The sequence below is a fragment of the Cuculus canorus genome, chromosome 2, assembly GCF_017976375.1.
Source record: "Cuculus canorus isolate bCucCan1 chromosome 2, bCucCan1.pri, whole genome shotgun sequence".
NCBI classification, from domain to species: Eukaryota; Metazoa; Chordata; class Aves; order Cuculiformes; family Cuculidae; genus Cuculus; species Cuculus canorus.
The window spans coordinates 102,509,160-102,529,203 of NC_071402.1; the positions used below are offsets into that span (position 1 = coordinate 102,509,160).

The 20,044-nt window shown below is 41.2% G+C and overlaps 1 protein-coding gene across 1 annotated transcript in view; it reads right to left on the reverse strand.

Annotated features, from left to right (window-relative positions):
• Positions 1–4,145: 4,145 nt before the first annotated feature.
• CNTNAP2 (contactin associated protein 2) overlaps positions 4,146–20,044 on the reverse strand; it is a 1,069,322-nt gene continuing 1,053,423 nt past the window's right edge. The window contains exons 23-24 of the mRNA XM_009568467.2: positions 16,646–16,717; positions 4,146–14,722 (exon numbers count right to left, since the gene is read on the reverse strand). Of these exons, the coding sequence (XP_009566762.1) occupies positions 14,523–14,722; positions 16,646–16,717 (272 nt within the window). The 3' untranslated portion in view covers positions 4,146–14,522. The remainder of the gene's footprint in view (positions 14,723–16,645; positions 16,718–20,044) is intronic.

Here is a 20,044-nt window from a genome sequence, read left to right on the forward strand (position 1 = left end):
AGAGCTCTAGCCTTGGCTGATCTGGGAGAGGATCTGAGACACCCTCAGCTGAGCAGAAGTGTGTTTGCAGCCCCTGCAGTTCATCTGCTGCCGAATGGGTTGTGAGAAACACGGAGCTAAAACCTCAATCCTGTTCTCTGAGGCATACCTCTGCGTGGAAAAGCAGTCCTGGAAAGCTGGCGGTCTCACCAGGATTAAAATCAGCATCCACTGAACGATGGAGTGTAGGTAAGGTCCTGAGCATACTCACTTATCACCATTATCACTGCACACCTTCAAACTCTCCTTCTGGTTTGTCAGCAGGGTTTTGACCTATTTGCTTCTGTTTGGTTGCCTGCCTGCACGGACAGCCCCATTTAAAGTTGCCGTGGGGCTTCTGCCATGGTGGGAACTGTGAGTTCATGCCTGATAGTAACTCTCAGGACACCTTAGTCCCCACATCCAGGTTTTGGTGTCATAACACACAGACTGACCTTTTGCACATCTCCCTGTACACAGGAGCCTACCACAGAGCAGCTTTCACACAACACATTGCTTGGTGTGAAGACTGCTGGCTGGGACATGGTAGATGTCTGTCCGTAGCACTGCAAGCACCCGCAGGAAGTTTCCTACTGCTGGTCTTGGTGGACAACCAGAACAACTGGCAACGAACCAGGAGTATGCCTTAACCTGAGATACGCTTGCCAGGGGAAGGAAGCTGGCACCAGACTGGGGCATATGAGAAAGCTTCTAGAAACCATGCTGTCTCCTGCTCCTTCCTCCCTTGACCATCTAAGGGACTGCTCTCTCCCTGGCTTTCAAAAAAATTTCGAACTTAGTAAATAAGCCTTACAGTTTGAATTCCTGTCCCTTAAGCCTCCTTTCAAAAGACTAGGATGTATTTCCCCCCAAATCCCTTTTACACACAAAAGTAGCACTTTCACTTCATTTCTTATCCAGATAAATAAACATGTGCCAGCATCTGGAAATGGAGAAAAGCCAGTAATGCTAACCTACTTACCATATCCCATCATGAAACAACTGAAGGATCTGGAGATTAGCAGGCTTACCCAGCACAACTCCGCAAAGTCAAATCCTGTCTCATTGAATCCTGAGACTTAATGTTTGATAGGATTTAAAATGCATCTTTACCATAGCCCTTATAAATCAAATCAAGCAGCTAAATCTTTTGCTTCTACTCTTCCTTTCACTGTATCCTGCTAAGATACTTAGCAATTTGAAACTGCTGTATCTGCGCAGTTATTTGCCTCACCTTAGTGCCCAAACCATCAGTAATGTTCAGGTTTAGGAATCTTTTTCCCAGATAGTGAGGGTTGCCTTCCTAACACTTCTGGGAAACAGCTGTCAGAAAGACCCGACCTCATTAGATAAGCAGGCACCACAAAGGTGCATTTTCAGCATCAATGAACTTCACCCCTGTTGAAGGGGAGAGGGCTGGCTGAAACTCTTCAGGACCTTCAGGGCTTTCAATTGAAAATAGAATCTGAGTGTGTTAACCACAGTTTAAGGACAACCAGTGTTTAATCTGCTGTGTGTTTAAGGATACTAACAAAATGGAAGCACACAAAAAGCCATGTGTATCATGAGGAAGTAGCAAAAAGGCTAGTGGGAGAACTGAAGCCATAAGTGTTGCTATCTTTTGCTCTTTTTAGTGGCTTTTGAGTCTATGGTGACAACAGCTCTGGCAGCTGGGAACCCCTGTAGGGTACTGCCATGCTTGCAGGATTTAGACAAGACTGGTCATCAAGGTGAGGTAAAACTCTACCCCTGGAAGAGATTTCTGCAGGAATACATCATGAAACACCACAGAGATAGTTAAAGATAAATAGGAATGGAGAGGTTTGGAGAAGTCAGGCACCTCTGGCTTGTCTTGGTTTAAATGGGAACAGAAACAAGTCAGCCAGGACTCTGAGGTAGTTCTTTCTCAATGTGAATATACCAAAGGTGCTGGTCCACCATGCAGTCGAGTTTCATTTAGAACCAAGTTAGCACAAGGAAACTTCTGAAAATAAAGCAAAGTAAACAAAAAAAACCTCTCAGCTTTGATGGGTGATCCAGAACAGAAGGAAAGTGTATTTTCCCTTTCCTGCATTGCCTTCCCGTGGCAGCTCTTTTCTTTCATGCTTGCCCTCAGTTCAACAACTTTCCAAGACTCCCCTGGGTTGCAGCAAACTCGAGAAAGCCTCTTTTAGGGCCTCAGGGAAAAGCAAATCTGTCTTTCTGCTGTCCCTGAAGTCTGTTGTCTTGCTCTTCCACCAGGAAGCATCCTGGCCCTCACCTGTGCTGCCTCTCCCTACTTTAAGCCCACCCAGCACCCCAGCATGTCCCCCATGGCAGCTCTTGCTGCACAGCTGTCAGGACAGGGGGGACCTGCACCTCTCCCCCAAAAGTTGCGGCTCTTCAGATTGAAGCTGAGGCAGGGTTTGGGGACCTGCAGATGTGCTGCTGGGGGTCTGTCTTTAAACAAGGGACAACATCAGTCAACCCCAAAAGAAAACATCTGCCTATCTCTCACACAGGAAACACAACTATCCATGGACACTGATAGATGAGGAAGTTAGAGATAAAAATCATTCTTTTAGTACATATACAACGTGGGATCAACTTACAAATCTTATTAGATGGTGATGGGAATTACTGGTAAGGACTCAATTCACACAGCTGCAGGTTTATCTGGGTATCGAGACTATGCAGTTTGTGCTCAGTGTATCATTATAAAATGCAGTGATCTTTACAGAGATGTAATTGGGACCGTGCAGAGCACAAATTAGATTTGAAAATTGTATTTTGCATCTCTGCTTTAAGGGAAGGTTGTTTCATTAGTAAGCAAATATAAAGAAAAAAATTTCCATCTTGCTTAATTGCTAGTTGTTTTTTTTGAAATGGCTGGAGTTGTGAGGAGATCCCACTTGTTCTGCACACACACATGGTGAGCAGGCATGAAAGAGATGACTAAACATATAAAAACACCTCTGGCTCAGAAAGTCCTGAAACTGCATGTGTTTGGCTGCTGAGAGGCTTTTTTGGGGAAGTTTCACAAGTACACTGTGCTATGTACTTATCTCGTTACTGTTGTCTCTAGGCATCTGCTTTTCAGCACAACAAAACCAGGCTACAGCATGAGATGCACTTTTGATCCAACCTACCCTGGGCTACATCCCTCAAAGGCTGGAGTCAGCTCCTGACTTTCAATTAACAAACCAGAGGGCTGTCAGAAATGAGATTCTCTGTCCCCTCAAATGCCTCAGCAGACCTTTTTTTTTTTTTCCTTCTGGCTGAGTTACACATAGTGGTGGGGAAGTGGAAGAGTTACCTGCAATGAGGAGCCAACTGAGGTCTTTCACTAAGAAAACCTAAAACCTTTCACAAAGACACAGCCAGGCGTTGTGTTGGCGCAAACACCCAGGCAGCAATGGTATGTCCTCAGTACCTGTGGGTGTCAGCTGGGCTGCACACTGAAGGAGAGGCGACAGGAGAAGCAGGAGTCCTAGTCCATCCTGTACCACAAAGCTGCTGCTGGTCTGCATCGCAGGCATGCATGGGGACATCTGCAGGGAGAGCAACGTCTAGGATGGCTGTTCCCCTTATGATTAGTCTCGTGAGTGATAGTATTCATTATTCAAATGCATGTGGTATGTCTTGGGCAGGGATGGACACACTCCACTCAAACAGGACAGAAGTGTATAGGGGCTGCGGGGACAGATTTGCATGAATGTAGCCTATGGCACACCAGCTCTTGCTCTGAAGGTGCCTAAAGCTTCCCTAGATCTTTCTCCCATTAAATAAACACCAGTTGGATGTCCAGTAGCAGCATTAGTCTGAACTCTTAGTGTTATTTAATTTTATCAAATTGTCCTTTAAAAATCTCAGCCCGTCAGTGGTTCTTGCAGCCATTTCAGTTTCCAAACAAAATGGGATCTAAATTGTTCAGGAAAGTTGATTCACCTGTCCCCTCCCTGGAGCTTCTGCACTCAGAAATCTGAAGAGCGCTCTGCACATCATCTCAGGCTTTTATACACCCAGCCGGTCAAGCTTGTTTTTGTTAAATGAAGATTTCAAATATTGAAAAGCAACCGTACACGCAAACACACAAAAACCCCCAATCCTCATCTGGCAAGGCTCTTTTAATGTTGTACTTTTACCAAACCACAGTACATACTTCAAATAAGGCCTAACAGATTATACTCTTTATAAATTTACAAACAGTTTATTCTCCTTAAAGAGATCATATTACTTTTATCAGTCTTGTGTATTTCAATGAATTATATATTTATTCAAGCATAACATAGCAAATGTAGCCATAAATCTGCAGACTAAATGTCTATAACAGAGGAATCTCAGATACACTATACTTTTTGATTAGGATTGTTTTTTTAATATACACGTTTTTGTTTAAGCAGGGTAATCGTCGTATCCTGGTTATGCTTCCCATGGGAAAATTGTGCTCAAGAAGGAAACCTGTGGACTAGAATAACTGCAGACAGATAAGGTCTTGGTTCACCTGCCAGGAAATCGGGCCAGCTTTGTAGGCACATAAACCTGGGATTGGCTGTCAGCCTGTTTGGAAGGAAAGGATGAGAAACTGGTTTTGCTTTCCTAATAGCTAATGGCCCTGGTCCTTTCAAGGGTACAGACTGCTCCACAGCAGCTGGAGAGAGATGGATAAGAAAGCACAACTGAATTTCTACCTGTAACCAAGAGCCCAGGTTACTGAGAGCTGGCTGGCCGGTCGAGTTGTGTTACTTGGATGTGGCATATAAACGGAGAGTATTTTTTAGAAAAAAGAGTGAAGGAAAAGAGGAAGTGAAATGACCTGCCTCAGTAGCAATTTTGACAGTCTTTTGCTACTGCTATATTTATGAATCCTCACTTGTGTCTCAGTCTCCGCTGACCCCTTTTCCTGCTCATGACGAGACAATCATAGCCCAGCTGTTGCTACCTTGCTATCTTGCCAAACAATGCCAGAGGAGTAGGAGCACCTCACTAAGTTGTGGAAATACCAATAGCTTGCTAAAGAAAGTGTGTTTTGAGGCCCTCACGCTGATCAGCATTGTGGGCTGTGCAAGGCAGGTGTTTCTGAAGTGTTCTATGGCACTGATGGCTTCAACACGTCTCTCAAAGACTGAGAAATAAGTTCCTGCTTGAGCCCAATATGTCCCTGCCAGAGAACCAATGAGGAAAGAAAAAAAAAATCCAAAAAGACACCAAGGCAAAACCCAAATCCAAACCATGCAAATTAAAGCTGAATAATAAAAAACAAAATCCAAGCCCATACCCAAATTCCCCCCTTGCAACAGAGACAGCTGTTTGCTTTCTAAACTGCAGAACCAGCCACTCCGTAGCTCCTAAATTACAAGAGTTTGGCAATAATTACCATGCAGAAAGAAAAGGCCACTTATAAAACATCTCCATAAAAATATCTATTTATTTCTATATCTTTATTTATATATGTCAGTAAGAAGCTTCAGACTGAGCACATCCCAAGCACTTGTTAGTGGTGGGGGAATCTATTTAATCCCCATGAAGCAAAGCGCTCTTAGTTAAGGTTGGCATCCGCGTGTAGAATTAAGTCAGTACAGACCATTTCCAGCAGGCTTCTGTTATTCAGCACTAGTCAAATGGGGTAGCAGCATTGTTGAGGAGCTGAAGCTTTTCAGGAATATTGTGGCAAAACATGCTGTTGTATCAGAGGAACTCCTGGACTCAGGATGCTCAACATATGGATCATGTCACTAGGACTGAAGATACTTTATGTGACACCTGCCCAGCCCTCTGATTGGTCTTTATCCACTGAAGAGCAAGGCAAAAAAGAAGATCCTCCTTACCACTGTATGAGTGAGATCAACCACACAAAACATATTTGTGGAAAGCCAGTTCCCTGGCTTCAAAGAGCTAATGGGAATCAAATACTTCAAAGAGCTAATGGGTATCAAATGATGCCTTAGCCTTCTTTATTCATGTGACTCTGATTCCATATCTTAGTCAAAGATATGGAGCTTCAAAAGAGCACACAATGCAGGAGTTACAATGGGGTGAGTATAATATCTCAGGTACTCCAACTACAAAAGCAATTTTTCCCCTCTCTAAGTTGCTGGTCCAATGAAAATAAAATTCTTTAATAAACAATGCCGAGAATTTTCTTGGATGTGCTAATAAAGAGATGAAAACCACTAGAGGCTTTCTAGATGTCACTATTTTTGTGTCCTCTTTTGGAGGCTACCAGCAGCCTCATGTATGTGCCACAAAAGCACAAGGGAAAGGAGTGGCTGTGGGTTAATTCTGACATCTTGTGGCCCTAAGAAAAACAGAAGCTGGCTTTTGCTGGACATTTATTTTAATACCGATATCTCTTGGGAAAATTTAAGCCAAGCAAAAGAAAGGGAGTATGCTTAATGGAATGAAGTGTAGATGCCTTGTTCTCAGACTCTCTTTGCCAGGTGGTGCTGTGATTTTGGAACACATACAAACAACTTATATATTAATGCTGCAGATGGCAGAACCCAAACTTTTACTTTCAGTCACTGTGTACTATAAATAGATAAAAACCAGCTGCAAATACAACAAATGATAGGAATTTAGTGGCTTACAACTCTCCCACTACAGTAGTCACATATTAGGAAGGTGAGAAGCTTCGCTTTCTCAAAGCAGGAAGCATTGCTAGGGAGGAGTTTAAAGATGACAGTGAAATGCAATGAATTTATCAGTGAAAGGAAACTTTTGTAAAGTAGAGGAAGAGACAGAAAACACCCAGAACTGTCAACTAGTTTTGTTCTGTGCTGGCCTTGGAGTGGTGGGTGGGAGGTTTGGAAAGGAGACATCTTAGTGCAATTTACACAAGAAAACTCTGCTGACAGGCCTTGATTTTCTAATAGAAATAAATGACAACTAGCTGCCAATCCTGTGTCCAATGATTTAGGAGGGCAACCCATAGATTTATTTTTAAACATTTACTGGAAGGAGATTTTTAAGACACAGCAATATGGGGCTGTTGGACCAGCTTGTGAACAGTTTATTGACTGTGCCAATGTCAGACTCCTTCAGTGACACACAAACCATAAGCATGATGATGCACAGTTTAGAGAATAAAGATTAGCATACAGAGGATGGCTACCTTGTCTTTATTCAGCCAAGTTCATTTATCTCCACATGGCTTTGAAAGAAATGAAGCATTGGCTTGACTGGTTGCTGTAAGGTAATCAATGCCGTGACTAAATGTAGGAGAGCCGTTAGACTGGAAATTTTCCAGATGAAGCCTGCTTCCACCTGACATGAGTCATCTAAAGTTATTGCTTTCTGGCTAATTCAAAAGTCTGCTAACTTGCTCCAGTGACTTTTAGTCTGTCTAAAAGAGCCTGTTGATAGCCTACAGCCCTGAAAATGGAGTCAGTGAGGAGAAAATCAAGCCTGGGCAGGACACAAGATAATATTCTCTAGGTTCCTTTTCCCATGAAAGGCTGTAGCAGAAGGTTTTTTAAGCTCCCTTCCAGTCTGGGCTGTTCTGTGGTTCTGTTAGATGGGGGAAAAAGGACAACAGAGAGACAGGCAGCAACACATCTGAGAACTGTCATCTAAGCAAGGACAGACCAGCAGGTAGAAGAGCTTAGGACTTCTGATCCTGTGCTCTAACCAGCAGCCTAGAGCTGCTTGTTAAAGTTTCACATCTTCAGCTGTATGCTTGCAACAGCCTATTTTAAAGCATGTGAAAGACAGGAGCTCCAATACTTTGGCCAAAAAAGTAATACACACAGTGGTATTTAACTAGCTGTGGCACTGTTCTTACCCCAGATCCCCAACTGGAGGACAAGAAGAAACTCCTTCTGATATAGTTTATTGTTCAGCACGCTAAACACCCCCTCAAATAATTTCTGCTGTAGTGGCATTCCAGTAATTTACTTTTCTTATTTGTCAGCAAATGTCATCCACTTGCCTTGATATGGGTTTTCAATAAATGGGAATTTCTTAGAGCAGCCCATTGCTAGAATCCAGGTTGCCAGTTCTTCAATATTATTAGTATAAATACCTCTAGTTTCTAATAGTTAATGTGCTGATAGTGCATCTCTGACCTTTGGAGATAGCAGAATTAATGCTCTGAAATCTGAGGAAAAAACATTTGCTATTATTACCCTATTACATACCTAGCAAGAACATTAATCTATGGTAAAACCAACGGTACATACTTTTCTTTTATGTTTGTTGTTTAGTCCAGATATTTTCCAATTTAGGAAGAAAATAGCAGTGGAAACATAAGTAGACATTATTGGAAAGTGCTGCATCAGAGAAGGAACAGGATGTACTACATTTGTTACTGGATTCTTCAAATATTTGCAGTGTGTCTTACCTGGTTGTGTTTTGTATCACGTGGAATAATTGCTTAACTTTTCTCATATAATGTTTTGGAAACGGAAAAGAGTCAGAAGAAACACTTCTTTGTGAAAGACCCTATTGATACCAAACATCTTTTTTTTTTTTTTTTACATGAAGTGACATTTTTTAAGAAAAACCAAAACTTTTGTAAAGAAACCACAAACTGACAACTTTTCATGGCTCTTGAGCTGCTGGCATCATCAGGGCTTTAAGGACAGTGGTGAAGGAAGAAGCCTGCCTATATGTGAAAGTCAGAGTTAAGTAGGGTGTTAAAAGATTTGTGTTACAGATTGTTAAATAAATGCTTTTTGGTAACCAGGTCCAAGTCTGCTCTCATTTGAACCATCGTATGTGCCTATTTCTGTAGAGTGAAGTCGGATTTATTCCAAAATTGTACTTAATTTCAAGAGTGACTGATTTTGCTAGCACTACACACTCATGGATTTGAAGTTTGGTATCATATCTACCATATACCCACATTATGGCAGTAATTACCCAAAAGCTGTAGTCACTGCATCCCAAGTAGCCTTAGATTTCAGAGGTATGTGTGCACACCCGTACACTTCTGGCTGCAGTGAAATACACACGGTGACAGCAAGAAGATTCTTCTTTTTGTCACAGGTACAAGTACGAGAAGGACTTGAAACCTGAACCTTCACTCCCATCTCTTTGTTCTAGAGCTTTCCTATATAAATGAAAAATATTCCTGTAAAAAGTGCGACTTTTCTTCTAGGGGTTACAAAGACAGTTCAAATGAACACCAAAACATGGTCACAAAAACAAGGCATAAAACCAGGACTTTGCCACTATTATTTTCTGTAAAATAAGTTAAGGTCTTGGATGGAGCCAGGGCTTTGGGTCCGTGGTTAAGGCAATTCATACTGCAGGCAGAGCAACAGATTGGGACAAGCACAATCCTTTTGACCTGGGTGGTTGTTGCACTGATGCTTCTTTGCCTGGATTTCACACTCTCCATTCAAGTGCACTTAACATAGTTCTTTTATAAAATGCTTCACATCATAAAAACTTTTAAAAGCCCGATAAGGTAGTTTATTAAATAAAGGAACAGACAGAAGTCTGCTGAGGTGGGCATACATTTTTCTTGATTTCAATGAAAGGCTCACGTTAATAAAGGACAGAGCTATGGCAGGAAAGGAAGGCAAACAACTCACACAGCCATTTACACTCAGTAGTGTGTAAGTCTTGTGAAACTCGCAATGCCATAGAGCCTGCAATAACAAATGTGAGAAGAATTGATGGCAGACTTCTTGCCGCAATCTGCAAAATGATCATAAAAGGAAAAACATCAGAAAGACAGTAGTTTTATTTCTACCAAAACTCTACACTTGGAGCACCTCAACTAGTACAGATTTACACTGCCTGAGATTCTCCGCCATAACAGGTAACCAGGGCTGCCTGATACAGGAGGAACATACTTGCACTTCAGTAAATCTTCCCTGGTTTTAGCACCCTCTCTTACTATGCATTACTGTGTTCTGAAGTCCCTTTTTAATGTACTGTGGGTCTTTTCTTAGGAGGCCTTTCCAGCTTCAGTCCTTTCCAAACTAATTTCCTGGCACTAGAGAAGATAAAAATACAGAAAATGATCAGAATATACAAAGTGCAAGGAAACAGCTGTTAGGACAATTAATTAATTAATTCTTTCTTTCTAGTTTTTTTTTTTTTAATTAACCCATCTGGTTTCTACTAGAACTTTAGTTAAAAGGAAAGACATTCAAAGAAGATATTAAGTGTACATACATGTTGTCTTTCTCTTATTCTAGTTTACGTGCTGTTAAATTTAAAATGCAAGATTTCTGCTTTGTTTCTCTAGGATGGAAAATGGAATCTGATTAACAGAATTTAGGTTCCACTTTTCAAAATGTCAACTGTTCAGGATCACCATGCTTGCTGGAATACAAAATTGCTATGTGGAGAAACCATACTAAAAGCTACTGCTTGTCAAGCTGAGATAGCTTCATATTTCAACAGATACCCTGGAAATTAGATTCATCTACCATTAAAGGACACTGTTTTAAGTACAATAATTATTTACTAAACTCTTAAACTGAATTCTTATCACTACAATAAACCTATACATATACACCATTGCTTTGGCAGTCTTACAAAAATATTTATCATGTCCTTTCACATACATCATGCTACTTAGAGCATGACATTAAAATGCTGCCTTATCTTTGAAGTGGTAAATGCTAGAGGAGATATAAATGGTACAAGTCGTGTTTCAGACAAGAAAAATACAATGCAGATATGCCTCAGTACCAATTAAAGATACATATTCCTTTTTAATGCATCTGAATTTTCTATCAGTATATACGGAATAAGCAGTGCGTGAAAGACTTGTTTCAAAACCGCCAGATTGGATTGTGGATTTCCCCTCAAAACTGGGTTGACATCAAAATCAGTTTTCCACCGTTTTGTCTCCATGGTTTTGTCAGCTCCATGACAGATTATGTGGTGGTCTGCGTGTATTGTGAATAAGAATCGAAATATTGCTTATATTATTTCACTAACACTGAGAGCCCCACTCTCCTGCCCAGTCTTGCTCTCTCCATCACTGGCAGCAACTTTGCTATTGATTCCTGTGGAATCAGTAATGAACATTTTAGAAGCACAACTGGGACACTTTGATTCCCCCACCAGCACAAGAAGTTACATTTTCCTGCACAGTTCAAACAGGTGAAGCAGCTAAGAAGAGGGGATAAAAGTCAGACTGATTATTTTAATATTCTTTGGGGAAAGTACAGAGTTTTACAAAAGTGAGATCCAATCTCCCCTCCAACTGTCTTTCCTACTACAGGCAAGTGGACATTATATGTTAAACAACATGGATTTTTGGCACGAGTGAGTGAAATAAACTATGGAAGCTGTTTCAACCTTCATTAATAGGCTTGCAGAGGAAGAAATCCTCAGAATAGCAAAACATACAAGCTACTTCTCTGCGCCTGCTCCCGCTTCACTGCTAGATAGTTGAACGACCACGGCTAATAAACACAGGCCATTCTCAAAAATGAAATACAAAGCAGACAGTTAGGAATTCACCTGCAGTCACCAAAAGCCTATACAGATACTAGCTGCTAGTCTATAATATCATGTCTAATGTCTAGTTTAAGGAGAAACAAGAATTCCAATAATTAAAAGATTTTCTAAAGTCATGAAAGTACTGTACCATGAAAATAATGACAAGAGTGAAGATTATCAACATTTTAACACAGTGCAAATGAACTTAACATAAAGGCCCATGGTTCCAGTCAATGGAGGGAAGCAGAGGCTTGCAACGTGATTTCAGAAATTCAAAATGTTCTTTTTTTTTTTTTTTTTCAAATTTAAGACATTAATTTACAAATACTGCTTGTGAAATTCTTGCTTACAGGTTGTCACTTGGCAATCTTTAGAAAATCAGTGAAGAGTTGTCACAGGCCTTGCTGCCATAACCCTGTCCCACCCCTAGCTTCGCCAGGTACCCAGTTAGGCACAGAGATGGAGCCATCTTTCCCCTCTAGTGCCATGTTGAGGCATTTGGCAAATTTGCATGGTAGCTGCTAAGTCTGTCTCTTCCACGTGAAGCAGAAGAGGACTCCAGTCTCTCAGGATACATAAGTCTGATCTTCCCCCCAGATATTGTGTTCAGATTTGTAAGTAAATTTTTGCTGCAAATCAAATCCCAATCTATGCAAATGAGGCTAGATTTGCTTCTTTTGGTAACTTACAGTTGCAGGCAAGGATGTTTTAAAGAGCAGACTAAAATACCATTAAAATAAACTTAAACATAATATAGAAAAGAGAATGCCTTTTCAAAGACACCTGTGACTTCTATGTATTTTGCAGAGCAGTTAGTGGTGCAGGCTAGAGGCATCCCTCACTGATACTCTCCAAGGGGTGGACACCTATTTAACACCCATGATTAAAGAAGAATAAAGACTCATCTGCTCAATTAAACATAAGACAGGGAGAGGTTAATATTGGAGGCAGGGCAAAAGACTGCAGAGAAGAGTGACAGAGGTGATTTTTATGCCTACCTGAACCCCTCTGCCACATGTTACCTGAGAAACAGTAATTTTTTTTTTTTTCAAAACCAGCAAATGTTTGTATGCTAATTCCAAATCCATAAACAGAAGAAATCAATGGGTTTGGTTTGCTCTGGTATCTATCTATGTTCAGTGAATCCAGAAGATGACTTTAGCCTTTCATCCATAAAACCTTAACTATGTGGCCTTGCATGTCTGACAAACTGTGCTTATAAATTCCTTGTCTGGTAAGACTCCAATATTTTCTTCCCCCTCTATGATTTCTTTTCCCTCATTTTAAAGCATCTGCTAGAATAATGAAAGATATAACCAAAAAGATAAGGAAATTAAAGATGTCAGCACTGCTCAGTGTAGCAGATTGAAGATTTGGGTGAAAAATAAATCCTTCTTGTACAGAAATATGGATTAAATCCGTACATGCCAGCAATATTAAAGATAAAAGCAAATCTATTCCTGTCACAAGCATAAATACTTTTAAAGGAAAATTCTTAGCATTGTTTCAGTTCTTTTAGCACACAGCAAATGCCCTATAATAGATCCACCCATTCCTTAATTCTGTTCCACTGTAAAACCTGCCCATTAAGGCTTCAGATTCCTGCCAAATCAGACCACTTGAGAACCACGATCCTCTGCAGAGGGCAAGCTAAAGCTATGTTATTGCCATCACAAGATATTAAGTCTTCAGGCTGCCCCTTTCCCTTTCCTACAAGTTGACCGCCTGCTTTTCAGGCAATACCTACAGCTTAGCTGGTCCAAGATACGACATGGGGTGCAATGCTGCATTTGGCATTGGCCTTGCTATTCTTACAAATGCTTTACAAAGACAGCAGAATAGTTCGGGTAAATCTCTGTATTGAAAAGTAATTCCCCACTGTGCACTGTGTGTTTCTCACACACTCCCTGGGCATAGTTTGCAAGCCTCCTTCACCTCACCTTCCTGCCTGTGTGAACACTGTCAGCAGAGGCTTTTCTTGCAAGCGGACTGAAAAAAAGGATTTAAAAAATAAATTGCTATGCTAGAGTTGGAAAAAAAGCATTATGTGAAGTCTGTGGGTTCAAATGCATTGACAGGAGCTGTACTAGTATTTCTGTGACAGCCTATAAAAAAGAGAGAGAAGCAAACAAAGTCTGGCTCTAATTCCCTACTACAATGCTTACACCTAAGTACAGTATATGCGGATACGTCATAGGCAGAGCTGAGTTTAAACTGGCGTGTGCCTCAGGTCACCAGTGCCATAGCCAAAGACACAGGAACAGACTAGGTCTACAGACTCACACAGCATCATCCTCCCTCAGAGACCAACAAAATGATAATAATAGTAATAATAATAAAGACCCCAAAGCTTTCTGTGCTTTATGATCGTCCTCTCCGGTGGTAGTAGTAGTAGTCATCATAGTAACAGTATTTTTACATCACTGATGAGAATTGTAAGTAATCAGTGAAGTGTCTGGGTCAAGAAGATAGATCCTGCCAGGGCTGTCAGGGGCTGATGACACACTGAAACACTGGCAAGTCTGATTTGCATTATTCCTCACCCCTGTGTCCCTTCCCCAGCTCTGAACCCCCGGTTCAACACCACCAAAACGAACTGTGATGCGGTCAAGGTGTGGCGCTGAAGGCAGCCTGTGGGGAAGTGGCCAGCTATGAAAGTACACAATGCCGATAAGAAAGGTCTGCCACTTCTTCTCAGAGCAGAACTACTCATGTTTTAAACAGCTTTTAAAAAATGTAAAAAACCAGCCCCATTTCTTGTCATGGGTATCCAGAACACCTCTATACACACACAGAAATATACAGGTATTACTGAAAATTTTAACCGATGCTGAAGCTGCAAAATTGCTCTTTGTTATAGTTGTTTGGATACAGAAGGGGCAATTTCCTGTAAATACTTATTAAAAAGTATTTTTTCATAAATGCTTGAGATATTATTTTTTATTCCTCCAGTCTCAGTGGTATTTTCCTGTTACTTGCTTCTCCAGTTGTGCTGATCTTTTCACCATATGTGTGCTCAAGTGTCCGACGCAGAGTGTTCTCTTCCCACTGCAAGAGTCATCCCTGTCCCACCCTGTCCCAGCTCATAACCCACCCCTGGCCCCATCCCTGTGGGCTTAGATAAGCCATTCCTTCTTGCTCTCATCAATGGTCTCCGTGAAGTTGGGGTCATTGTTCATGATGGCAGCATCAGCGCTCTCAGCTGACTCTGCCCCTTTGGCCTCATTGGTGTGGTAGGTTCCCTTGTGGCGAAACATGTAGCGGATCAGGAACACCAAGGTGCACAGGATGGTGAAGATCACCACTGCGATGACGCCTGCACAGAGAAGGAAAGAAAATATATCACTAGCAAGGAGAACATAAATAAAGGATCCCTCCCACAGCTCCTCTGAGCTGATTCCAAACTACCTGGGCAGTCAGACATTACCACAGTTGCTTGGCTTCCACTACTCTAATTTTGCTATATACAAAATGTCACCAAGTGGAGTCTGCTAGTGGCTTTCATCTTGTAGGTAAACTTCAAAATTAATAAATCATTAAGCCTGTGCAGCTCTTTGAGGATGGAGTCACTGATGTATACTTTCCAATCAATGGCCCTATAGATCTACCTTAGCCCCTCAACTTGTCCGTTAAAACAGACCGTTTGGCTCACTGTTGGCTTATTCCATCCACTAAGCACTGGCTCCACATAATTACTGATGTGGCTGCTTTATCATCAGACCTATATTTAATTGCTCCCCCCAGCAACAGTCAGTTTGGGGTTCAGCCCTATTATGGAGTAGTCTCATATATCTTACCCTCTTAGGCACAGGTAACTATGTGCTGAAACAATATCATTGCCTTTTGGGCCCCTCTCTATAGGGATCAGGACCTTCCACGATGAAGCCACTATAAAACTGTCAGGTCAAAAAAATCTTGTAATCAGCCAGAATTATGTTATGCCACTTTTATTAACTGATGTGTTGGACAGTCAGGCTGTTCTGGTATGGCCAAATCATAGAATGCTTTGGGTTGGTAGGGACCTTAAAGATCATCTAATTCCAACCCCCCCACCATGGGCAGGGACACCTTCCAGTAGACCAGGTTGTTCAGAGCTCCATCCAAACTGGCCTTGAACACTTCCAGGGATGTGGCATCTGCAACTTCTCTGGACAACCTGTTTCAGTGCCTCACCACCCTCACAGCGTAGAATACCTTCCTTATATCTCATCTAGCCTCTTTCAGTTTATAGCCATTACACCTTGTCCTGTCACTACAGAATTTTTCTGAGGAATGCAATGCTATCCTTATAGTATTGCAATGTTTCAAAGTATTTAGGGAAAGTTTTAAGTAGTAATAGAAATATGAGTTAAAAAGGAAAAATAACAAATCAAAATTAAAGCAACCGATTTAAACTTGTAGATACAGAAACATAAACCCTTGAGGGGCGTAGGGAAAAGAAACAAGAAATTCCATTACATTGCATGTACTACTCTACTCAGTGTTGCTTTACATGACAAACTACACTATCAGTATGTCATCTGATATGCATTTAGACTGAAAGCTATTAGGCCGATCTTTAAATTTTTTTCATATGCCTTCAGAATTTGATGCAGTGGCAAATTTCTTCCAGAAGAGTTATGATGCAACACTACTATTCTATGGAACAGGGCTGAGAAAATTGCACGTGTGCATAAAATTAATCAGGAACCTCATTACTGGAGGCAGCTGGCCAGAGTATCTTCAATCCAATGCTAATTCAAAGTTCCAATTCTGGTCTTAGATTAACATCACCTGTCACACTGAATGGGACTCCGTGGCATTTAGGTTGTAGCAGAATTAGCTCCTAAAAGCAAGGCAGGATCATGGGGCATTTTTGTCAAGAAAAAATGTTTGATATAGATTCATGTTGAATGAGGTGTGATCGGAAAAGAATCCTTGCCTTATAAATTAATTACTCTGTTAACATAATCAGCTACTGCAAAGCAGACCCCTATGTGGATACTTAATACATAGACTATGAATATCAGTACATTGACTGGTTAAAACTGAATCTGAGGTGACAAATTATATGAGAACAAACCATTTCATTAGGACAATGTGCCTGAATGGACTTAAACAAATTTCTATTTAACTTTGTTCAGTTGTAGTTTTCCCACATAGTGAGCTCCTTCCAAACAGCTTGAATACCTTACCAACTGCAATTTAGCCATCAATGTCATTCTGTAAAGTATCTTAGAAAAGCAGACATGTTTCCTACCTCCAATAATGGCAGAGTTCCTGTTAACTCCATCTCCTATAGCTTGACCGTTGTAAGGGAAATCAGCACTGGCTGTAAATAAGAAATTAAACATTTATGTTGCAATAGCAGTGAAACTTCACACAGTAGTTCAGAAATACATTCAACATCCTTAGATACAATGTAAATTGTGATCCCTAGATATTTATCCAAAGAAGAAGAAAAGAAAAAAAAATCTTTATTATGTAATTCCTCAGAACTTCCTTCCTCCTCTTAACAAAAATAAAAATAAAAATAAAATAAAGGAGGTTAACATCAGTAAGCATTGCTGTTAATAGAGGACACAATTTTGTTATCTTTCTAACATATATTCAGTAAGTTTCTTTACCACAAAACCAAACCAAAAACTTTCTTTCAAACCTGTGTGATTGTACATATTATTATGGAGCTTTTGCCTTTGTCACTGCTCTCCACAAACGGCTTCAGAAGCTTCTAGGACTTTGCGACCGCCATTGAGTATAACTGCAAGCTCTTTAAAAGAAAAGCTGCCATCCCTTTCGCAGCTTGGCACAGCCTAAGGTAAGCGAGGGTTTGCATTTTCTGTAGAGCTGTAGAGCAGTTATCCAAAAGAGCGAGTGCCAGCACCTTTGCTACTCTAGAAGAAAGCACAACATGGCAGCTCAGCCACTGCTGCAGGTGCCTTGGAGGTAGGATGCAAGACTGTGAGTTGGAGAAGCTGAGGCATGGCAGGTAGGAGAGCCCATGGGAGAGGAAAGGCTCCTCTAGACAGGTGGGAAGAGGAAACACTCAGGCACCAGCGCTCACCTGCCAGCGAGCTAAAAAGGAGAGACTCCTTGAAAAAGAGCTGGATGGAGGAGGTGGTAGAGGCTTAAGGTAGAATTTGGATGGTGGTCTTAGTTTTAACCTCCAGAAAAATTCACAGAGGCTTTTCAAAGGCAATTTCATAAATTTTGAATTAAACCTATCGTCAACATTTTCTTTATAGTCAGATATAGCAACTAGACACTGCAGTGACTAAGCAAGCCCAGGGAGCTAGGTGAGTGATTGTAATCATTGCCTTCTTTACTACTGGACTATCGCATTGATTTTGAAGTAGAGAAAATGTTGTAAGTATTTAACTGGAGACAGTTAAAATAATCAAAGATATGAGTTACTTCTTAGGTCAGTATTGAAAATCCAGCTATATTTTCCTTGCTTGATGGATTAGGTGATACTGTATTAATCTGTTGCCTTTACAAGCCTGTGATGCATTCACTTTACCCAAAAACTAGCTAAGGGAATTCAACTGGCTTTCTGTTAGCATGGAGTAAATTCCATAATGAAGTTCTTTTTGAATTTTGAAGCAGCTGCACAAAAGAATGAATGGCTTCAGCTAGCCACGCAGCCTGAAAAGAGGTTAGGGGCTAGAGTAGCCTGCTGTGTGCCTACTCTGGGGGAGAGTTGAACCAGCTGTGTGTTGAGCAGCTAGTTTTTGGCTGGTTGCCTGCGAGACAAACAAGAATTTCTCAGCCCAGTGGAGGGGGCTTGGTGAGCAGTTTCTGCCAGCAGCACTTGTATCTTTGACATTTGGTGGTGCTCTGGCTTCTGAAAACAGCATTTCTGCACCTCCCTGAAACAAACCAAGCTAAAAAATATAAAAGATAAATATCTGCTTGCATATCAGTGGATTTTGCTCCACAGAAGACTTACTGTGCAGGACCATGAATGTTTCCTGTAGAGGCATTTTGGCACAACATCCATAATATTATCCTTGCAGCACTGAAAGGGAAGGGCTGGCAGTGGGAAAATAAACCCTAACTTTAAACCTGCCTGCTCTGCACCTCCAGGAAAATCCTAAAGCCAAATGACACTATACAGAAAAGCATCAATTTGCCAAATTGCGAGGAAATTGCCCTCTTCCATTCTAACCCAAAAGGAGGGCCCTTGCCATAGGAGCAATATCACAGGCAGTTAACAAGTCCTACCACTTGCTACTTGGTTTGGATACTCTCCTGCATCCCCACACAAAAAAATCTTAAAATCAGCAATGGTCACAGTTCCCCCTTCCCTTACAACTGAAGAGTATATTTTATCCTCTTTTCAAAAGTAGTTTCAAGGACCATGGCACTACAGATGTGTGAAGAAAGAGGAAGGCCTCCGTGGTGGCACGATCTCCCAAGCTATCACTTGACAATAGCTATGCTACTAGAGATTCCTGGCAGATGGAAGACAACAGCTTATGATATTCAACAGACACCAAAATACACTGTAGGATAATGAAGAACATGAAGCATGAAGATACATCCTTGATCTTGTCTGAGAGTTCCTCCTAGGACTGGCCTTGCTCTCTCTGTCCAAGGCTGCTTTTCTTGCATCTAGCCATCATATACGCTCAGGCAGAGATGTCCATTGACCAGCCAGCAGATGTGACTCTGTCTGAGACTCTCATCTCTAACAAAGAGGAAATAGGAACATGTGTCTAGGGGCAGGGTACAACCTGCAACAAGAGCTCACCATAAGACCGGACTGTATATACCATAAGTTGTGCCCTGCTGCAACTGCTGGAGAACCAGGAGTGCTGTAATAAAAAGGAATTTAGAATCTCATGAATCTTTTTTCCAAAGCACCTACAGCAGTGTTGGCAGATATTATCACCATAATCAAGGAATTCCTGTTCTCTTATTCTTGTGCCAGTGGGAAACCTGCTTTTATATTACGGGGTTTTTTTTTGAACTGAAAATTTGTGTCTAAAATCTCAGCCAAACCTTTTGCTGCAGAAGTGTCTATTCCAGTTTTTTTACTAACTGTATTACTGCAGGCAGGCAGAGGAGGAGGAAAAGAACTCACTACTTTCTCTTAGGTGAAAGGTACCTTGAAATTCTTCTGGACAGCAGCAACAGCAGCTTCTCAAATAATCAGAAATAGTTACAGACGAGGGTCTAAGAACTGCAAAAGGCTAACTCCTGCCACAGCAGTTTGGCAGAAGAGAACGTTGGAGGGCACATTCCTTGACCTCCAAGGTGAGCTTAACAACAGAGTACTGTCTACAACAGACACCAAGCACAGGTATTTCTGACAGTAGTTACGTCATACAAACATGTGGTGATTCATCTCAGACCTTACTATGGTCACATTCTTTGGCAATATTCAGCAACTTCATCAAGAAGACAACTAACAAGATAATTTTTCCATTGCTGCTGGAATTCAGGAACTAAATGAGGAAAAAACATACTAAAAGAGACTAACAAAGGGGCAACAGTAATACTCATACTCTGGTAAAAGCACAGAAGACTATAGAATGCCATTCACAGGCTGTAAAGAGTAACTCGAAAACATTCTCATATGACTATTACTAGTGACTCGTTCCATGGGAATCAAAATCACAGTGGTATAATAACTAGCTCGCCATATGCAGATGGA